The sequence below is a fragment of the Sparus aurata genome, chromosome 18 (genome assembly GCF_900880675.1).
Source record: "Sparus aurata chromosome 18, fSpaAur1.1, whole genome shotgun sequence".
NCBI classification, from domain to species: Eukaryota; Metazoa; Chordata; class Actinopteri; order Spariformes; family Sparidae; genus Sparus; species Sparus aurata.
The window spans coordinates 29,215,101-29,237,422 of NC_044204.1; the positions used below are offsets into that span (position 1 = coordinate 29,215,101).

General features: G+C 43.2%; 2 protein-coding genes across 7 annotated transcripts in view; one reads left to right on the top strand and one right to left on the bottom strand.

Moving 5' to 3' along the window:
- Nucleotides 1–22,322, bottom strand: part of f9a (coagulation factor IXa) — a 175,542-nt gene that overhangs the window by 96,657 nt on the left and 56,563 nt on the right. The gene's annotated exons all lie outside the window — the stretch shown is intronic.
- The window catches only part of fgf13a (fibroblast growth factor 13a), a 110,979-nt gene that overhangs the window by 74,093 nt on the left and 14,564 nt on the right, over nucleotides 1–22,322 (top strand). For 3 of the 5 annotated variants that reach the window (XM_030396237.1, XM_030396236.1, XM_030396239.1), the window contains 2 exons: nucleotides 11,565–11,675; nucleotides 17,971–18,074. In XM_030396237.1, the coding sequence (XP_030252097.1) occupies nucleotides 11,565–11,675; nucleotides 17,971–18,074 (215 nt within the window). Of the gene's footprint in view, nucleotides 1–6,250; nucleotides 6,297–7,564; nucleotides 8,493–11,564; nucleotides 11,676–17,970; nucleotides 18,075–22,322 lie in introns of those variants that run through there. The other 2 variants (XM_030396240.1, XM_030396238.1) reach the window with 2 other exon arrangements.

Here is a 22,322-nt window from a genome sequence, read left to right on the forward strand (position 1 = left end):
AGCGCGGCAGTTTGAAGAGCTCCAGCGTCTCAATCGCTGTGTCGTAACGGTTCCTCGGTGACGCGCCCGTGACGGGAGTTGTGGGCTGTCTCTACCCTCAGCCTGTGTCGCCTGTTTGTCCCCAAGGTGAAGATCATCCTGGTTTACCTGCTGGGAGAAATAATGGGACTCGTGTCCCTCCAGTTTCAGTCTACTGAATCCTGGCTTTCATGTCCAGAACACAGCCCTCCGGTTCCACAGGGCTGGGATAGATCACACAATCATTGCCGTGAGTCTGCCAGCCAGCCGTGACTGTATCGCAGCCCTCCCCCCCCCCCTCCTCCTCCTCCTCTGCTGGACCCCTGAGTGACTGATGGTTTCTTGCTCTGTAATATCCAACCCCCATTCTCAGCGCTCTCTCTCTCTCCCCCTCTCTCTCTCCATCTTTCATACACACCCTCTTACGTATGTGCAGTCTCCATAGTAACGCGTGGTATCACTATGGAACTGGTGGCCTAGCATGCTGCGAGCTGCTGTTGTAGTGGATTTACTGTACCAGCGCACGCACAAAGAGCAGACGGCCAGCAGAACGCCAAAGGGGGCTGAATGCTTATCGGAGATCATTCCTTTCCCTCCCCTGATAATATTTCCCTTCATCCCTTCGCTCTGCACCAAGAGGTTAAAACCAAAAAACAAAAAATCCTGCTACTGCAAGTTTCCAGTGCTCTGTGAAGATATTCATGTGGTTAAAAACATTAAATATCTTGATTTAATCGGGGGCAAGAATCCTAGTGTGCAACTTTGCCCTCCATTACACACCGCGAGCAAGGTTAACCTCCCCGTTTATTCAGTGTTTGCCCTTGGAGGCCACTTTTCTCCATGAATTTGAAAATTCATTAAACCCTGGGTGTTGCCACGATAGCCTCGGGTTATTAATGAGAAAAGATAGCTTAATTGTTTGGGTATATTTAATAATACAAAAAGGTCAACACGGCACTCAACCCCCCCCCCCCAGCAGCACGCGGGGCTCGTCGTCTCCCACATTCACTCTGGAGTTCTGCTCTCTGGTGGCCAGAGGTGGGAAGAGCAGCGGGGTGCTGGGACCTTATGGGTCTGTGTGAAGACGTGCGGTCCTCACACTCTCAGGTGCTTTTTCTGAGGACAACGTTTGAACAGTTATCACGTGAAGAAGAGTAAACGCTACCTCTGAGTATTTTCTATGACAGCAGCTTGACTGTTCTGGCTTGTAAACATATCTTTTAGAGTTGAAGGCTGTCGCGTATCCGATCAAAATCTTATCTTGAGCCGTTAATAGATGCATAATACACTTAGTATCATATCTTTTATTATTAAACAGGTGTGCTGTAGTTTTGGACACTACTCTTGGCATACTGGTTGAGTTTATTGCACGCGTTATGCACATTTATGATGGGAACTGATACGATGTTAGTGATACTAATGCGATTATCGATTCTGTTCATCTCTCAGATTCTCTATCGATTCCTTTATCGAGTCCTGACACAGTGAAGGGATAGAGTAGAAAAAGCATGGATTTCTTGCATCGATCAAATGATCAGTTTACAGGCATTATTAAGAGCACTGATCAGTCTCGTTCTTGTAATGTCATAGCTTTACGACTTCGGGAAAAAGCCGGAAATATAGAAGAAGTGTGTGCGTGGAAGGGTCTATTTTACCCCAAACCATCTTTTTCTAAATGTAACCAAGTATTTTTGTGGCCTAAGCCTCACAGAACTGCAAGAAAACTGAAGAAAAAGAGAAAGTCATAAACAGATTTAGTGGTGAAGTAATAAGTCAACAGTATAATGAGACACAAAGCCTGGCGTCTGGTTCAGAGTCCTGTACCCAACCAGTTCCGATATAACATCTTGCTTTAAAATGTGGATTTTTAGTTTTAGTTGCGATGACGGTCCTGCAGCAACATTTATTATGATATTCTAGAAACGACACCAATGCGGCGACATCAGATAAACCAAGTTGTTCGCGTCACTGTTTACAAGTGTGCAACTGTCAAAAAAAACAACACGCCAGCATCGATAAAAGAATCGACAGGCTCAGAGACGTGTGGACTGTGTGGAAGGTTTCTCAGCTGGAACTGGTTCTCGAACCCCCTCCCTACACACCATGATTGCATCTTGATGGAAGCTGGCCCAACTGAATGCTTTCAGCTGTTCCCAGTTATATTCTCACTCTCTCACTGTTTGTGTGTGTGTGTGTATGTATGTGTGTGCCTGTGTGCGAGCGCTGCACAGTGAAGGTGCCCCCGGGAGGCCACAGTAGACTAGCATTCTGGGGCACTACAGTAATTAATGTACCCATGGCACAAGCACACACACACACACATATACACACACAGAGGCAGCTTCCTTTGTGTGTGTGTGTGTGTGTGTGTATATGAATGTCCTTGTGTCTTTTTTTGCTCATCTTATTTACAGAGTCAGTAGTTGTAGGTTACACAGACTCACCTGTCGAGGTAGAAACATTTCTTTGCACCTGGATAAACTCGGAGGCCGACTCGTCATCTGTCACCTGACAGGTTTGATTTTCCAACATCACAGTTCATGAGTGAAGCGCTCAACGGCGGCTGACTTTCACTTGCAAATGAGCACATTAAAAGTCTTTGGTAGACTTCTAATGAGTCAAATATAAATATAGTCCACTTTTGTCTCATAAAAAAACAGACAAAGGAGACTAAATGGGACTGGAGCTATATTTTCTTCAGAGACTTCTGATATAAATGACACTGAATATCAGAAGCATTTGTTTTTATCCTGATTTCTTAACATCTCGTCTATTTAAAGTTCCACTTTTGTCACCGAATGCTATTTTTTATTTCTACGTCCCCGTCACTGCTCGTCTGCTGCTAAGAAAAGGCACCAGCAGCGGGATGGACATTATCAGGCCTTCACACATTTGGACTCTCTTTCTAATATCATCCCGTGTGTTTGATTAGCGTCGCTGTCGTACAATGCAGCCCGACTCTCGTCACCTCTCTCTGTCCTCCTAACTGTCAGCGATAAAACCAGCCCATCCTACTAAAGGGCCCCACTGACTGCTTGAGTGATGGCTGAGGTTTATCAGCAGTGGGGACGACTGGAGCAAAAAAAAAAAAAAAAAAAAACCTGGGATCTGCTTCTGCTTGTGTTGAGATCTGTCTGTGTGTGTTTGCTTGTTGGCAGGATTAGAGGTATCGGAGAGTGCCAGGCAGGGATACTGAGCGCCTCAGAGTAAATCAGGCTGTATAGACGTATACTGCACAGCTTTTTCCGGAGTGCAGTAGAAGCAATACATCAGAGGGATAGAGACCACCATATGTCTACTGCACAGTGATGGCCAAAACTATTACTGTGCTGCTTCAGGAAAGGACTGCCAGCGATTCCTGACAGTATACGGCTCAATAATAGTGATACACAATAATGGCTGGCACCTTCTCTAAAAATTGTGGTTTTAGTTATTCTAGCCTAGGCCTGCACGATATGAGGAAAATCTGCAATGTGCGATAACACTGTTCAATATTGCGATATACGTAAATAAACAAATATTGAAGTTTGCATATTATTAACTATACGGTTAATGATGGCCAACGTTAGTTTTGAATTGATCGTGTAGGTCTTTGTGGTTGTATTGCAGGTGGTGATGGAGGTTGGTTGCGTTTCCACTAGAAGTTGCATCAACTGCTCTGCATGTTTTACACAGTGCAATCCAAAATAAGTCCATATAGCAGAAGTGCTGTTTCTTTTCACCACAAGGTCTTCGTCGACCACGTTCTAATGGCTTTTCTCTCCTCGCTCAGCCATCATAACCTGGCAATCACCACCAAACTGATGCCGATTAGTTTTGTCAGGGTAGCTAATGGCTAGCTGGGGCTTCATCTGTTTGGCCCTTCTATCCAGGGCTCCGTCTGATAGGCTAAATGTTGGCAACACAAATGATTTTTCTTATTCATCGCGTGTCAGGCAGTCTTTCGCGATGTGTTTATCGCACACGTTCACATCGCGGTGACGATGAAAATTCGGTTTATCGGGCAGCCCTATTCTGGCCTCGCATTTGTAACACAAGCTATAATCCAAATTATAGTCAAAGATTATGGATGTCAATGTCAGTGTTACAATTTATCTGATTTCTGTTGTGAGCTGTAGGAATACTTAGGAGTAAAATTCATTGTAACAAACAGATCTTGCAGAAAGACTTCAACGCAACATACTTAATAACCTCGATCAGAAATGATTTTGGTGTGTGAAAATGAGGTTCCCTGTGAGCTGGAGGAGATGGAAATGGAAGGAGAGGAAGAGGTAATTCTGCAGTATTGATTACTAAAGCTCTACGACACTCTTGGCTGAACAAATGAATACCGTTACAGTGAGTAAGTTTAGATTATCACTGGAGAAAATGAAAATAAGCTTCACGAGAGGATTGTCGAGAATGTTTTCCCATATTCCTCGACCGCTCCCTCATATATCAAACCGCTCTGCTGCGTGCGAGGATCGTTGTTTTCTCTCGGTTGCGTAAAAAAAGCTTTGCGATAGTAAAGATTGCAGCTATGGATCCAATCACGACTACATATGTGAGGTCCCGGCTGTTGAGTGTTTTTGAGCTACGATGATTCTATAAAGCGGCGCTCAACCTTGAAACAACTTTGGTGACCATGTTATCTTAGACCGTGCGGAGGTTAAAGGTCAGACTCCCTCTCTGACAGTAAAAAGGAAAACAAATGCTTTTATCGGTCCAGCAGCGCCTCAGGTCTCATGTCACTGAAGCCACATCCCTCCTTGTTAAATCAATATAGTGGTATCCGGCTTCCTGCACGGCTGACCAGTCAGCGTCTTACATTATCACTCAGTCTCGGAATGAAATATTTATTTTTATGCAGTTGTGGCTCAATTGATTTGTTGCTCCACTCTGATGCAGTCAGATAGTAGATATTAGAAGGCAGTATAGAAATGCCTTTAGTCAACAATATTTCTTTGCAGTATTTTCTCTGATTAACAGTTTTTATTGAATGTTTTTTTTTTTTATTTTTACAATTGTACGAAACGAACATTTAACAAAGATCATAAATCAAAATATCTAAATATTATCAACATTTCAGTTTTGTACATTTGATCTGAATGAGGTTGTCGTTTAGAAATTACGGATTCCAATTTCAAAAACACTCGAGTTAAGTCAAACCACTTTGCACATTACACCTCACACGGTCGGCCGCAAAATTATGTAAAAAAAAAGACAGACTCCAAAACTTGTGACTGAATCATAAATTCAGCTTCTGTGTAAAAAAAGGTCCACGTGCAGTCATGTGAACTGGCGTCTTGATTGAGTTTTCCCTTGAGGGGTGAACACGCTGCTGCTGATAGCCGGTCCACTTGCTCCATCTAGTGTTTGGAGCTGTGTACAGTCAGTGGGTGGGGAGTGGTGTGAACCAACCCTCAGATGTACAGTGTGTGCCGCGAGGCTCATTGAGCTCATTGTTTAGACCGTCGCTGCATCCAGTGCATCAATTAATCTGCTTTTACCTTCATAATCACACCCATAAAGATCCATTTACACTCAACATGTGCTTGTGCGTTTTAAATAATTGGACTGATACGAGGCAGATCTGTGAGCACACACACAGAGAGCACACTGCATCCATTGTGTTGACAGTAATTTGTGCAGTGAGGTTGGTAAACAATGTCATATTGGCTCAATTTCTTTAGGAAAAAAAAAAAACACAGCGTGTACATTTCCACAGAACAGAAAAAGAAAAAAAAAAGGAAAAAAAAAAAAACACTCTGCCTAATGCATGTTGTCTCTGATGATTGTACGTCGATATTTTTTTTTTTCTTTTTTCAGTCGAAAGCAGACGGGCCCGCATAACCGGTTTAGTCAACGCATTATCGGATCATTTTACATCATTTTTTGTAACATGAGAGCAAAGTCTTCTCTGCCCTCAAGAAGGAAGTCCAGTCTCAGCCTTCGTTTTCGATCACTTTTCCTTCAATCCAGCCCCGCGGAGCACAGCAGTACCGGGCGAACAACGCGTCCGACAAGACCTCCAAATGAAAGTTTAATGAGCGTTTTAGAAGTCATAATGGCACGTCGCTAATGTCCTGTAATGATCTTCCTGCCGGTGGCCACGCCTCGATGCTTTTCTCTTTCCACTACGCCTCTGACAGCTGTCTGACAATGGTCTGAACTTTGCTGATCGTACACTTCCTCCTCCACTCCACTCCACTGCCGCGCAGGACTGAGAGTATCCCACTGTGTGCTGTCTGCTCCGCTGTAGACCGTCATGAGTTTCCCTTTGAGAAAATCAGTTTCAGGTAGGCTGATGTTCCTGTTTTTGAAGTCGGGTCTGCTTCTTTTCTCTTTTTTTCACATTTTTATTTGTTTTTTTTTACGTGTTAATGAGACAAGAACACCCACGTTATCTTGAGTGACACTGTTCATGTCTTTTATTAATGCTGGATGTGTTTAAAAGACATTTATTCAGTTGGTTAAGTGGAGATTTTTCTCTGCACCATCCTGGAGCTGTCCGTGGTGCTGAAGTCTTGGCTGCTGTGCAGATGTTTTGCGCTGGAGTTTAAACTCCTCTTGATTAAAAAGCTTTTTCAATTATTAAGAACTCATGTAGGAGATGCATATTTTAGTTGTCATCTCTTAGTTTCGCAGAGTCATTTATTTCATGTATTTCTCTCTCGTGAGATTTCAGACTTAATTGCGCGAAGCTTCATACTTACACAACGCAAACTACATCTTGAGGTGTGTTCACAGGCGTCTATTATTAACCAGAGGAAATGAATAAAAACTTCCAGGACAGTTTTAGTTTGAGGACTGTAGATGGCACCATTGGTTAAGGCTGTTTTTAATGCGCTCCATGCAGGACTGAGGAGTGTGGAGGTCCACAGTCAGAGGTGGAAATGACTGAGTCTCGGTGTCAGAGCAGAAACTATGAGTTCCCTGTATTATGATGACACACAATGTGTAAAAGTTATATGAAGATAGAAGTCTTTAAAGGTGCGGTGGCATACATATTCATGTTTTTTGTTTTAATTGGAGTGGAAGTTAATATGAATTATTTGAGAATGTATGATGCCGTTTGATCTAATTTCATCCCACAGAATCATCACTTATTCCACAATATTCAGCATCACGGCTGATATCCTGCTGCTGCTTTTATCCCTCACAGTCAGAACTACGCGGTAAAGTGAGACACTGCTCACCTATTATTTAGTTTATGTTTGGTTAATCATCTTGAAAAAAATAGGATTCTGTCTTCTCAAATGTTGTAAACTTTTCCTGGTGACTTTCTGTCCAGTCCTGCATCCAAAATCTGTGGCCGCCCTCCTCCCTCTCCTCCCTCTCCCCCCTCTCCCCCTCCACCACCCCCACCTCCGCCCCTGTCTCTTGATATGTTACATGAATTCTCTCACATGTGCAGATTGCGTGCCTCACCATAGTTAGACTCCCCCCCCCCCCCCCCCCCCCCCCCCACCGTCCTGTCCTGTCCCTCCTCCCCACCGCTCGTCCTCCAGGTCGGGATGCTCTGAGCACCTCAGCGGAGTCTGTGCTTTGCGCTCGGCTCGGATGCTGCACACCTTGCGCTGCCTCGCTTCGGGAAAAAAAAAAAAAAAAAAAAAAAAAAAACGAGAGAAAAACAAATGGGATCTTCTGAGTGATGCGTTCACGTCCTGGTGCGCTGCCTTTTGGAGAAACGCGGCGTTAAAGTCGGTTTATTTCCCCTCACAGCAGCCGCTCCAGAGGGGGGGGGGGGGAGAGATATCAGGGGGGGAAGCGCGTAAAGAGCAGCGCGCACACTCCTCCCGGCGTCTGCAAACAGGTGTCTCCATCCTTTTAGCTGCGCAGCGAGGCTCATTCACGACTGTCACCATGTGCGCGGCCATGTAGTTCAGTGGGATGATGCAGAAGCGCTCACAGAGAAGCGGGATTTGTGCGCGCTGGCTCTGATGCCGAGAACATGATAGAGGAGGAACATGCAGCTGCACGGCGGGACGCGCGTTTTTTGGTTTTTGTCAAGTTTCACTTTTTCTTTCTTGGAGCTACGACGGACCAGTCCTGAATAACGCCCGAATCGATGACAACATGATTCATTTGGACATTATCTAACCGGGTTTACCGCTCCACTGGGACTATTTTATTGTCCACTCTTTTATTTCCCACTTGGCGAATTCCGTTTATTGACCGAGTCTGTGTAGGTTGTTTTTTTTTTCTCCCCTCAACACCTGGACGTTTTTTTTTTTAAGGGTGAGATTATTTGCACGCTTTTCCGGAAGTTTTTTTTTTTTCCCAGCGCGCAGCCAAACTGGCCATGGCTGCAGCGATCGCCAGCTCCCTCATCAGGCAGAAGAGGCAGGCGAGGGAGCGGGAGAAGACTAATGCCTGCCGCTGCGTGAGCAGCCCCAGTAAAGCCAAGGGAGGCTGCGAGAAACCCAGCCGACTAAATGTTTTCTCCAGGGTCAAACTCTTTGGCTCCAAGAAGAGGCGAAGGAGACGACCAGGTCTGTGGTGCAATTTCATCAGGGCTGTTGTCCCTCATCATCACTGAGTCTCCATCTGCTGTAGGCTGCCATTGTATACCAAGTGGGATGTATAAGCTGAGCACTGCTCTGTATTTATGTTAAGATTGAGGGGATTAATGAGCGTGTCAGAGTTGGTGTGAGGATGAGGGGGCTCCCTGATGCAGCCGGTCCACAGAGAGCTCACCTCTGACATGTCGGGCTGCTCTGAGGGAGATATTAAACCGACGCTTCATCCTTCACCGTCTGCTTATTCAGTCCACACAGAGATAACAAGAGCAGGGGCACACGTTCAGTCTGACTTCACTGTCACATTATTCACTGTTCAGATGAAACTGCAGCATCAGTTTCTGTCTATATTATTACTGACTATGTATAAATGCTATCAATACATGGGGCAGACTGCAGCCTGGATATACCGTAGTTTCATCATCAAGCTAAAATAAGAGCGATACAATGCAGATTTAAACAATTACGAATAATATGTCCTCACACAGTCCACCAAGTTGTTGGTCAACTGAAAAAATACTTGTCACGTAAAAAATAAACAAGTGGCACCTGTCACATCTCAAAGTTAAATGACAAGCATTAGAAGTTCACTCTTATAAGATATTAAATCTGTTTCTGTATGCCCAGACGTGTGAGTCCAGGTCCAGGGTGACTCTTACGATTGCAGTGACAGAGTGTGTCTCTGTAGCCTGAAGCACTCGGCTCTCCTACATATCCCAGAGCCGAAGTGACCACGGCTGCATATCTGTGATCTGATCACGTCTCACTCAGGCCCAGAGCTCACCTTTGTGTCCCCGTCCTGTCCACTTTCTAGACGTGAGTGGACAGAAATCTTAGCAAAGACTCAGCTCTGTGATTTTCTTCCCGAGCTTTGCTCAGGTTAAGGTGCATGTTTATGCAACAACTATCCTCCAGTGTTTTTAGTTGTTTTTTTTGGTTTTTTTTGCACCCCTCTCACTTCCAATTTCCATTTCTATCCTGTGGAGGAAGCGTCGAGTGCCAAGAAGAAGGCGTTGTCTGTGTGCGACTTACACATGGTGCTTCACAAAACACAGCGAAAAACTGGCATCTTTTTTGAGATGCAGTGTGGACTGTGTATGTTGTTTGTTGGGTAACGTAGTGTGCACATGGTCACGGAGCAGCAGTGATTAGTAGATTTACGGGAAATTAGCAACTCTTTTGATAATCAGCTCATCGTTTCAGTCATTTTTTTCAAGCAAAAGCGTCAAACATCTGCTGGTTCCTGCTTCTGAAATGTGGGGATTTGCTGCTTTTCTTTGCGATTCATGACAGTGAATGAAAAGTCTTTGCGTTTCCGACTGTTAATTGGACAAAAGAAGTTGTTTAAAGACGTGAATTTGGGCTCTGCGAAAGTGTGACGAGCATTTTTCGCAAATCTTTGTCATTTTAAAGAAAAAATGATCAGTAGTGACAATCAGAAGATTAAATAATAATGAAAATAACAGTCATTTACATCCATCTAGAACAATAAATGAAGAGTCTTTAAGATTTCGGGACAGAAAAGGCATTTTGAAGACGTAGGTTCAGATTGTGGTGAGCATTTTGAAAGTTTTCTGTACAGAGCATTAATTATGAATATAATCTGCAGAATAATTGATAGAGAATAACTGTGAGTTGCAGCCCTGCCGAGTCACGTTCCTGCGCGTTTACGACACTTGCTGACATGCGTACATTTCTGAGCGGATGTCCGTGCGCGAGAATCCTCCGTGTCGTAACTCGATAGCGAAAACGTAACAAGTTTTTACAACAAAATCGTTACAATAGTACGGGTGTGGGAACTCAGTTACCCTTCTCTGCAGCAAGAGTAACCTTGGTAAGGCTAGACGTGGCAGCACTGAAAGGTAAGTGAGATGAAAGGATAGATGAAAGGTGTGGTTAACCACAGTAAAGGACACTCCACCAGGGACAGTAACCAGGGAATGGAGAGCACTTAGCCCTCATCAGACATACCACTGATGGAGCGCAGACAGACTACACGGACACGTCCAAAGTAAATCATCTGCCTGTTGAAACGATTGTCTTCTGGGCTGATTGACGCTTATAACGGTGAACATATCCCCGCCGTTTTTAGGTGAAATTATAACTATTTTCAAAAGTCTATATTAGATTTAGTCTTGGTCTTATATCTTCAAACTGACTTTTGAAAAATACAGCTGCTTCTTCTTCACTTCAGAATCACCCTGAAATGGCGCAGGTTTTTCGCGAGATATTTCTCTGATATTCTCCCTCTACTGGACATTTCACACGCAGCAGAGAGTGACGGGAGGAATGGAGAGAGAAACCGAGGGTGACATGCAGGAAATTTCCTCGTCCGTCTTAGACCACTGAGCCACCACGCGCCGCCTGAAGCCATTTTTAAATCTGATACTTTTTGCTATTGTCCATCTGTGGTCTTATTTCCCTGTTGTTCAGCCGCGGGGGCTGCTTTTTTAGTCACTGTAGAGGAAAGAGAGAAAGAGTTTGTCAGCTTTCATAGATAGCCACACTGTTATCATCAATTTCTATAAATCGTAAATGCCTTTTTGTTTTTTTCCGGTCCATCAAATGTCTAACTTTATTTGTTAATATAGAATGGGATAGTGGCAAAGTGGCAAACACCATGATTGATTGGTTTTAGTTGAAGTATCTCAGGCTGCACCTCGTTTAATGGCCCGCCACATCTTGGCAACAAAAACATCTTACAAGATTCCCTTTTCAAAAGTCTCTTAATCTCTTTTCCACAGCAGGTCTCAAGGATGAATTAGCTTCCTCTGACATGTTAATGGTGTTGAGTTTGGGTCTTGTTTAGCTCGACTGACAGGTGTTCTCAGCCCACCTCGGCTCCACTCGGCCTAACTACCCTTCGACTAAATTGGATTTTGTGGCTCCAGTGACTTCCAAAATGGCTGCGAGCAATAAAGTGAAACCGAAGCCTTCGAAATGTCCCTTTGGAAGGCAACGAGTGACACCGCGCTGCTACATTCAGGACTTTCTCCCAGTCTGTGGTTTCATTCTTTCCGTCTTCCTGTCTCCTTGCCTCCACAGAGCCCCAGCTGAAGGGGATCGTGACGAAGCTGTACAGTCGACAAGGTTTCCACCTGCAGCTGCAGGCGGATGGAACCATTGATGGAACGAAGGAGGAAGACAATGGTTACAGTAAGTTTCCCCTACAATATTTTGTTTTTGTACACTCACTGCCATGATGTGCCATACGTCAGGGGGAACATTAAAGTCACCACTGTCATCATGTGCTACAGGCAGGAAGGCATTAGCTGTATATAAACTTATAGAGTATGAACATTTTGGTTTGAACATCAAATTCACGCCCTTTTGATGAGTTTAAATGGACAGTTCATAAAAAAACCAAACATTTTTTCTCTTACCTGTCGTGCTATTCATACATTCACATTGTTTTGATATAAGTTGCCACGTTTTGGAGATGTCTGCCTCGTGAATCGAACAGAACTAGATCGGCTCGTGGTGCTCAGAGTGCTAGAATACATTCAAATGCATTTACTGGAGATAATCCACAGACACTTGCTTTGACCAGTTCCATGTCGGGCCTGATGTACAGTTGTACAATGTAACCATTGACGTTATCCTCCTCAGCTGTGCTGTAGCGTCAGCTAGCTTGGTTAGCAAGCCTCTCATCCACGAGTAGATGGATCAACATGGGTCATGATTTCTGGAAAGAGCCACTGTTGTTAAACTTTCCCCCCCATGTATTTTTTTTGGGAGCTTTGAGCACAACAAGCCAAGTACCATCTGGTGTAATTCAATTCGAGAGGAGGCAGACACCTCTCAGGCCGCCATCTCCAAAAACTCAGCAACTCACATCACAACAATCTAGATGGATGAACAGCACTACAGGTAAGAGGACAATTATGTATTATTCTCTTTTTTTTTTTTTTTTGCAGTGAGTGTTTCTTTAAGAGCGACGCTCTCACTCGGATGAGATTACAAATGGTGAATTTTCCATCTGAATTGCTGAATTTTAGTCTGAAACAGCATTCAAAATTGTTTGAACTTCCTCTCCTGCCGATCAACAGTATTGGTTCATTGTACAGAGGAAATACAACATTTCCTTCTTCACCAGTGCATTTTAATTACTGTAGTACACAGTATCCGTTTTTTTTTTTATGTAATCTAATCATTAGTCGTCCTAAGGCAGCCTGAACACAAATGATGATTGGCTTTTTACTCCCCTACACGCATGCCTCTGTGGGGGGAGCCGGTTGTGTCCTATACTATGTATTGATGCATCCCTATCGCTGCCGTTACACCCACCCACTCTTTGTTTTCCAATAGACGGAACAAAGAGGAGATCAGCGGAAGAGTAACAGCACAGCCACAGTAGAGCAGAAATAGATCACCTTAAAATAAGACAGCGCTGTGAACGCGACGTGCTTTTAAAGAACAGAACAATAGTGGACAATGACCTTTGTGAACTCCACTTGGCCCCAATAACGAAAAAAAACAATACGGCCGAGGACAAGATCTGCATGGCACAACGAAACAGCTCCGATGTGTAAAAACTTGCTGCGCAATCCCGACACCAAGCGGATGTAAACAGTTCTGGAGAGTCTGAATTAGTACCTCTGCATTCAATTACTCCCTCGGTGGAGATGGTGTGTGTATCTTGCGTATAAATAGCAGCTCTGTGCAAGTGGGATGTTGTCAAAGCAAAACAACTTAACTACTACACAGAGCAAACTAGCGTACGTGCAGGAGGAGAAACTAAAATAATGACACAACGCCTTTTACACATGCACACACACACACACACACACACACACGATATTATACTTCTCACACAGACCAGCCCTCCCATCGTGGCTGCACACGGACTCACTTTTCTTATGACTTGCATAACAACTGGCCCGCGCTGGCACCAGAATAGTTTTTTCTTTTTTTTTGAAGAGAAAATTAAAGAGTGCAGCTGAATAGGAAAAAGGAGAAAAGAGTGAAGCTCTTTGCACTGCTCCAAAAATAGCGTTGTTAGGCGCTGGGTGCGCTTGTCTCCATGGCGACGGAGAGCGCAGTCCTCTTGGAGCTACTGGTGTCTTGTGATGGTGGGAGAGGACCTACTCAAATGCGCACGCACACACACACACACACACACACACACACACTCACAGAAAACAAGAATTTGATCTTTGGACTGTACCGTTGCTGAGAGGACAGACTTGGCTCTTCGCCTGTGGTAATAAAGGACGTTTGATATTTCTGTGACATTTTTCATTAGGAAAGCAGACAAAGTCAGAAATAAACAAATCACAAGTTTCATAAGTCCCAATGATTTATTTCCCATTTTGCACAGTATCAAATGTTTTCTTGTGTTGCATCACGACTGAGCAAACCCACTGAGTCCCCTAGGAGAAAAAAAAGACAGCGCTATAAGGCAACTATGTATTCTTTGTTTGGCAGAAGGAACGTACAGTTACAGTGTCCAAAACGCAGTCTATTCTCAGTCTTGTCCTCCATGTATTCCTTTTATACCTTTTCCTTGTAACTACACATGAAAGTTCAGAATCTGCAGATTTGGTGAAATGTCCAATTTATTGTCAGCAAGACTGGAGATAATGTTGATCCCAGAAATAGTCAAAGAAACTGGCAAGTCGTCTGATGCGTAAATAGCGAGACCGTTTAAAAATGTAGGTTTAATGAGTCAACCTGGAAAAAAAGGTTTTAAATTTCCATTCCAATAGCACATCAAGTAATAGAATCAAAAGAGTTTATTATTTACCTGATTTAAGCCTTACACTCTTCTTAAAGTAACCCACTTATCTAACACACAGATCCACTGAACACTTGAGCAGTAATAAGTGCACAGAAGTGTTGTGTAATGTTGTCACAACGGCTCACTTTAAAGCTCCCAGCGCTATGTTGTGCCGTCATATTTAGGCTGCCCTTATTGCAGCCAATGCTGCTCCTAGAGTCAGCGACAGATAGGATAAATGTTTTAGATATCATGGGCGATAACTCGGCGCCTTCGGGTTTGTTGTCCCGCTGAATCGGTCATGACTCCGAGTTGGCCTGAAAGCAATCGTGAAAAATGTCCATCAGGCCTCGTCGCCCTTCATAGTCCACCTGGCTCTCTGCGCTGGGGAAGGTCTTGTGAGTGGGTGGTGGCCCTGTCAGCCTCTTCACTGTGCTCAGGTGTTTCTAGCAGGCAGGAAGTAATTGAGTTTCCCCTCTTGAAAGTCTCCATCAGTGCACAGCCCGGTAATCCTCCTGAAATGAAGTGGACTGCAGATGTGTGCGTGTGCGTCAGCGGTGGGAGTATGAAGGGAGAAAACTCTGTGAGCGGCGGAGAGCGAGAAGGGGGCAATTATAAAGACAAGAACTGCTCATGGAGCAAGATGTTTCAGGGGAGGAAGAAACCTAATCATCAAAACTGAAAAATGTGACACACGCGAGAAAAAAAAAAAATACACAAATTCGATTTACGCAGGTCCCAAATTTGTTGAATTCATACCTGAAGCGGTCTGAAAATCTTATCAGTTTGACTGAGCTTCGAGGAGAGATTTTGTTATGAAAGCACTGCCTCGCTCGCTTGCTCGCAGTGCAACACAGCCAAGACGGATCAATCTGAACAATGGTGCTTGAGAAAAAGTTTGCCGATAGTGCCATCTGTAACCTGTAAAAAAGATTTTTTAGCAAGTTTTTTTTCAGCGCCTCCGCACTGCAGTATCGAAGAATGCTCCAAACAGACATTTGCTCAAATGAATATAAACTACCTAAACAAAACAATTACATGTTCTTCCCTCGTTCCTCCTCTCTGGGAGGAAATTGTGTTTAAATGAAATGACTGAGTGAAGTTTATGTTGGGTGTGAGAGGAGGATGTTGCCACCCATAATCAAGCAAATATAAGATTATCGTTGTTTTTGCTCCATTAGTAACGGTGACAATAAAAGCAACGCAGATATTGAAGTTCTAGGCAGCCTGTCTTATCTGTTTGAAATGTTTATTTTGGGGGCAGCATCTGCTATCCAGGAAGTAGCTGCCAAAGCAGGCATCACAAAAGATGCACCAATTTGTCATTTTGTCAAGCTTCAAAACAGCGAGTGGTGCGTCTTTCCCCGGGGAGCCATCTTGCGACTGCTGTACCATTATAGGCCTGTCACTATATGTGTTTCAGAAGTGCTGCAATTTCGAAAGGTAGTTAGCAAAGTGACTCAAACATCCTGTACCTCAGAATATAAGATTTAAGATGCACAGAGGAGCCTCCACCATCAGTATGAAGAAGTCAGTTTAAAAAAAAGAATAAGATAAAAAATGCTCAACATTAAAAACTCTTCTTGTCTCTTCTTCCTCTCACTGTCTCTTCTTCCTGTCACTATATGTGTTTCAGAAGTGCTGCAATTTCGAAAGGTAGTTAGCAAAGTGACTCAAACATGCTGTACCTCAGAATATAAGATTTAAGATGCACAGAGGACCCTCCACCATCAGTATGAAGAAGTCAGTTTAAAAAAAGAACAAGATAAAAAATGCTCGACATTAAAACTCTTCTTGTGTATAGTATTATACAACACACTCGACCAGTGCAGTATAGATCTGTGATGCCTGTTATGGAAACGTTGCTCCGGATCAACCGGGTCATCATCCGTGTGGGTGATTCTGAAAAGGCTTCCAATTAGACTCATGGGACGCGTCCACAATCCTGACATCTGTTAGCTGGTACAGTTGACATACTCCGACTCTGATTATTTCAAACGTGTCACTGGGGACATGAAGAGTACGTTGAAGACAACCCTCTATGTGTTATTGCAGAAACAAAAGAAAGAGAAGCAGAGACCTACTGAGAAAGAGAGAGGATAGAGAAGCAGAGGCTGAGAGTTAGGATGGCTAAGAACCACAGGGCGAGTGATCCCAGGACTTAAATGCGTTTCCACTGAACCGAGAATATGTGCTGGCACCAGCCGTTTACTCTACCAAGTAAATACATTATGCATTCAGATGGCTGTTGTTTACAATGAGAGCCCAGTGAGAAGGAGGTCTGCGGTGTTAAAGCGATATGGGCAGATGAAATAGCCCATCAGAAAGCGTCTATAGTGCACTTAAAGGAATCTGCAGATAGGGATCTACTAAGTGGTTGAGGAGAGGAACTGTAGTAAGGGCATACTCTGACTCACAGCTCAACTGAGGTGAGAATTACACGTGTGTCTGTATACTAACATGACATTGTGCCGTCTGAATAATCGAGAGCGGAGCTTGTGATGATTGTTACGATTCTCCTGTGGACATTATTGGTCCGATCAAAAGGGGAAAAAAAAAAATAAAAAATTCATAAATAAAAAAACAAAGTAGTGATGGTGGCATCACTGTTTGGGAGTACGTCCAGCAACAGTCAGAACAAAAGGCGAGAAAGTGTCTTTTTTCTGGGATGGAAGCACGACTACAGATTTTCAGGTGGATGTTCATGTGCTTCCCTCTCTTCAGCCCGTGGGTTCCCTGCCAGCACCTTATGAAACACACACACACGCACACACACACACACACACACACACACACACACGTACACTTGTATACAGTACAGGATGACATTAATTAGGTGGAGGTGAACCCCATTGACCAGCTGGACCGCCGCTGGCTCTCTCAGCCTCACGACTCAGTCCCCTGATTACACACAGGTTTATATACAGTGCGTGAGTGTGTGTGTGTGTGTGTGTGTATTTGAGTCAATGCACAGAGGTGTGTGAGTGCTCTCTTCCTGCACTCATATGTAACGCCGGAGATGACGGGATAGAGAGAACAGCATTGTGAGATAACAACATTTGGCTACGCAATTATTTTTTTTTACATTTGGTTCCTTTCCACCTCAACGAATTTTACACAGTGTGTTTGCGATACGAAGCCTTAACAATGCACCAGTCTATGATTTCACTTCATGCGTGTGAATACAACAATATTGGGAGCTCCTTTCTCTGTTTCTGTCTCGTTTCTGATTTTTGTTCACTTGCTTTATGAAACACTCTCGGGAGAGAGCGGCCGAGTCCCTGAGCTTATGTTGTACCTTTTTTTTTTTTTTGTGGCTTAGTTTTGATAACTCTCTCTTCCATCCAGACAGAGATGGGGGACACTAATAACTGTTTTAACCCTTTAATGGTGAATAATACACAGTAAACCTGGCAGCGCTCACTACACTTTGAGCTTTTCCCACTGACATTTGTCCACTTTCTGGCTGGTCCTGTGACAGTTATGGGCTCACCAAAGAACTGTACATACTTATTTATTAACCTTGTTTTTTACCTGCTGCCTTGTCCTGAACACTCAAACATTTCAATTCAAGTCTCAAAGCCAGTCATATGAATGTAAACGTATATATAAACATATAAAAATAACGTATATTTTCAAATGTTCTTATTTTTTCATATAATAAGGGTATTTAATGGAGATGAAAGTGCATGCCGTGTTCATTCTTTGTGTCTGCTGTTCATCTCTTTCCAGCCATGTTCAACCTTATTCCAGTGGGGCTGCGAGTGGTGGCCATCCAGGGGGTGCAGACCAAACTCTATCTGGCTATGAACTGTGAGGGCTTTTTGTACACATCAGTAAGTGTCTTACTTAATATACGTGTGAGTGTTTGTGTGCATGTGTGTTACTCCTAGTGGCAGACTTTCTGGTCAAGCTAAGGGATACGTGATGTTGGATTTCGCAGACTAGCATTTGCACGTGTTTTTCCAGCTAATTGCAGCCAATTTATCGGCTGATCCCAACAATGTTGTTGTCGTCACGCATCTCTCGTCGAGCTGTGTGCAGAGAATGCGAGGTCCTTGGCAGACATCTGATTTACAGGGTTCGTACACATTTTTCAAGGTCAAATTCAAGCACTTTTCAAGCACTTTTAAGGGTAATTTTTAAGATTTTCCAGCACCTTACTGCTGGGGTAAAATACGTATCTAAAGGAATATATATATACTTGTGATTTTTTTCTTCACTTTTTATCACAATTATGTACATTGTATTATGCTGTAAACATCTAAAATTATATTCTATAATAGCAAAAACTTCAGAAATTGATTATCCAGTCTGATCCCAATTTTGTAAAAGACACAGAGTTATAATGTCAAGCACTTTCAAGCACTTAAACTAAAATCCAAGCACTTTTCAGACCTTGAAAACACAACATTGAAATTCAAGCACTTTCAAGGATTTCAAGCACCCGTACGAACCCTGGATTTACTATGGTGACGTGTTTGATTGCAAGAAACTCGACAAAAAACATAAGCGAGATCATAGATACTAAAAATGTAATAACACATATTTAAGGGAGTTTTAGCAGAGATGTCTTTATATTTACTGCAATGGGTAACTCACTCTCATTGTGCTCACCAAGGTACACCATTACCTTAACCCTGATGGAAGAGCAGCGTCATCTTCTGATATAGTATCCAAACGTGGCAGCTGGCTCTTCATCTTTGATTAAATGTGCAATGTTATGAATAATTCAGTCGCAGGCCGAATGATGTCCCTGTGAGTCTTCCTCCCAAATGCCACCACCTCATTGTGTGGCAGGCGTCAGTGAGGAGACTGACAGGCTGGTCGGATGTGCACCCAGAGGGCGTGCAGCAGACAGATACATCCGCTGTTAACAGACGACCCTCATAGTCAAATTAGTAAAGATTGTTCAGTATGGTAAAGGTCTCGGCAGACAGACACAACGGTGATTGATAGAAACAAGGTCAGAAGGAGCGAAGGAAACCTAATGATCTTGTAGCTTTTTATTCTGCAGCTGCCGCTGACAAATTATTTAGCGCGAAGTTCGGGCGGTAAGAAGCAAAAACTCGCCTCCCACCTATTTCACTCTCTCTTATACACAAATTCATTCATACACAGGGTTAATGTGAGAGGTCTCACCAAGCATTAGTTCAGTCAGAGATACTTACGTCAAAGAAACGCAAATAGTTATTCAGTTAGATCGGGCTCGGCTATTTAAAGGGAGCTCTTAAGCAATCCGAGAAGGAACAAGGTCTGAGGACTAATTCACTTAAAACACACATACATGTACATTCGATTTAGTAAAGACAACGAAAAAGGTTGAACACATACTCAATTTTAGACTGAGATGCTGGAGATGGTTACAGAAGCAAGCAGCAATAATTCATGATCAGCAGAAAAAAAAAGCAAGACCTGTCGCAGGATGTCACTGCCAACCTGTACAACTGTATAAATATGAATGTGTCATTACAGGTAGCTGGTAGTCTATGAGCTGAGGTATGCACCACTGACAGGGAGGCATAATGAACCTGCTGTCAACAGAAATTTATTTACCAACTCCATTTTATTTTGCAGTCAGCAGTCATGTTTAGAAACAGAGATCTTATCCGTAGTAGTACTTGTAAGACCAAAAGAATGACAACATAATCACTGGAGCGACTGTGGCGGGTGATTGTTTGGTCTGCCTGTAATTACATTTTTAATGAGCACTAGCATTTGTTTGACAACATATCCATGGGGGTTGCCCCAGCTAAGCATTCCTGAGGGGGAATATGCAGGAATAATTGAAATAAAACATACTCCTTCAACCCCTTCCCACAGCACACACACACACTCTGTATTTAACACGGCTCCCCAGCAGTCCACAGCTCCTAGTGAGTGATTTTAATGATATGAGCTTGGCTGTCAGTAATTAAGCATATGCAGCAAGCTGTAGGATTAATTTAATAAAGATGGATCCTGCTGGCAAAGGGCTCTACGAGCAAAGAGAGGCAGCAGAAATATTGGCCTACCGCTTAACTGCCTTTTGTTGCTATAGTTTCTAGAAACAATTTGATTTTAAGCAGCTTACACTTCCTTTATATTAGCATAATATTCTTGATATGTTTCAGTTTTTCTTCTGTGTGTTGTTCTTCACTGAAACAGCTCTCCTCAAAGTCTTCAATGACATCTTAATTAGGGTTGCGGCCAATGACAGCGGAGGCACGTCTGTTCTCATTGGCTGTAGCTCATTGCATGGCTCCCCGACGCAACCAGATTATTCCCCTGCTTGATCTTTTGGGTGTCCGCGAGGCATCACTGACCTCTCTGATTGCTCTTTGAATAGTTCACAAATGGGGATTGTTGCTCACAGCAGCAAGTGCTAATTTGCCTCTGATCTGGGGCCTTTTTTTGTGGGGCCGATCTCGAAACCTGTTGCCAAGTGGAGAATCAGGGCTACAATCCTGTAGTTTGAATTCCGTATTAGGCAGAGTTTGGATATGACTGGGCAAAACCAAGTGCTTCTTGTAACAGTTTTTCAAGTTGTTGTTGCAACTCTGTCTTGTGGTGTCCCCCAAGGCTCTGACCTGGATCCTATTTTGTTTGCCTTTTCCATGCCTTAAACTAGGCATGATTTCGATGATATTTTGATTAATTGTGCAGCCGCAGTTTAAAAGATATATCTTATCACTGTTATTCATTTATTTGGTAAATATGTCAAGATGAGCTGGGCTATATCGACAGTTTTAGTGATCCAGAATAGAGCTACTACTGACACCAATCCTGATTTCTTTAAACTTTGTCCTTAGCTCAAGGTAGACCAATTTCTATCTGTTTAGTTTTATATTCTTATATGGTGTCTCTCACATTTCAGATTTCTGCACTGATCTTTGAAGCTTTTTTCTGACATCAGTCCTAAAAAAGATACGACACACTGTGTAGTACAAGGTAGAAAAAACTTTATGTCATTGCTCTGCAGAGAATAAAGGCAGATTTTTAATCATAAAACATGTTGGTTTCTTATATTATTCACAAAAATAGGACTCAGGATTGATAAAAGAGCTACAATCAGTAAGCAGACAGAGCATTTGAACCACAATCAATAAAACCTAAAGAATACTAAATTCCTCTGGCACACACGGAATTTGCATGGTTCTCTGATTTTTATGGTAAAACATGAAAGATTTGAGTCATATGGTGCAGAGCATAAAAGCCGCAGTCTAAAGAGAATACTGCTGGCTGCACTGAGTATATGCTGTTTAAAATAGCAGCCCTCGTGTGAAATACAGTACATCTTGTAGGTGTGTTAAATTGGAAGAATGCAGTTGGGGGGATGGGATGTGGAGCTCACCGTTTCAGCTAAATTAGAGCGGGAATTGAATTGAATGTGGAGCTGGGTGCCTAATAGTGCCTGTCTCACTGGGATTGCTGCCATGGTAAAGTGCTGCCCTGAAGCCACGCGTTAAACCAGCCAATAGCAGGTCGGCATCGGAGGGAGATTCCCAATGAACAGTGGAGGGACAACAGATGACGCAGTTTTGGGTGGGGGGGGGGACGAGGCGCTGCTGCCGCGGCTCCCGTTATCCTACACACATGTGGCTGCATACATGCATGCATGAATGACAATGTGAGTGAAAGGTGAGTGGATGGTAAGTGATTGTTTGTGAATATAATAAATAGGATTCATGTGATTTACATGTATATGGAACTTACATTGTTGACACAAATTCTAATGCATACTAAATTATAGATTTGCACGCATGTTTAGATTTAGTCTGATGTTACGTACGGTATCTCCTTTGGTAGCGTTCCTTTTAGTGGCTTTTAGAGTGTAGACTCACATGTGCATCTGCTGTACGTGCAGCCGTTTGTACACAACTGCGTTCTGTACCTATAAGAGCACACACCAAGGAAAAGAGAGAGTGAGAGAAAAGTGAGTAGTGAGAGAGGGAGCTCACATGTGTGGGTGAATCAGAATGCACCAGCGAAAATATATTCATCTATCAGCGTTGATGTGTGGGAGAGGAAGAACCAATTAATATGTATTTTACTTTACTATTCTCTCTTGAGCTCTGCGTGCCCTTCTTCTTTTGCAAAAAAGT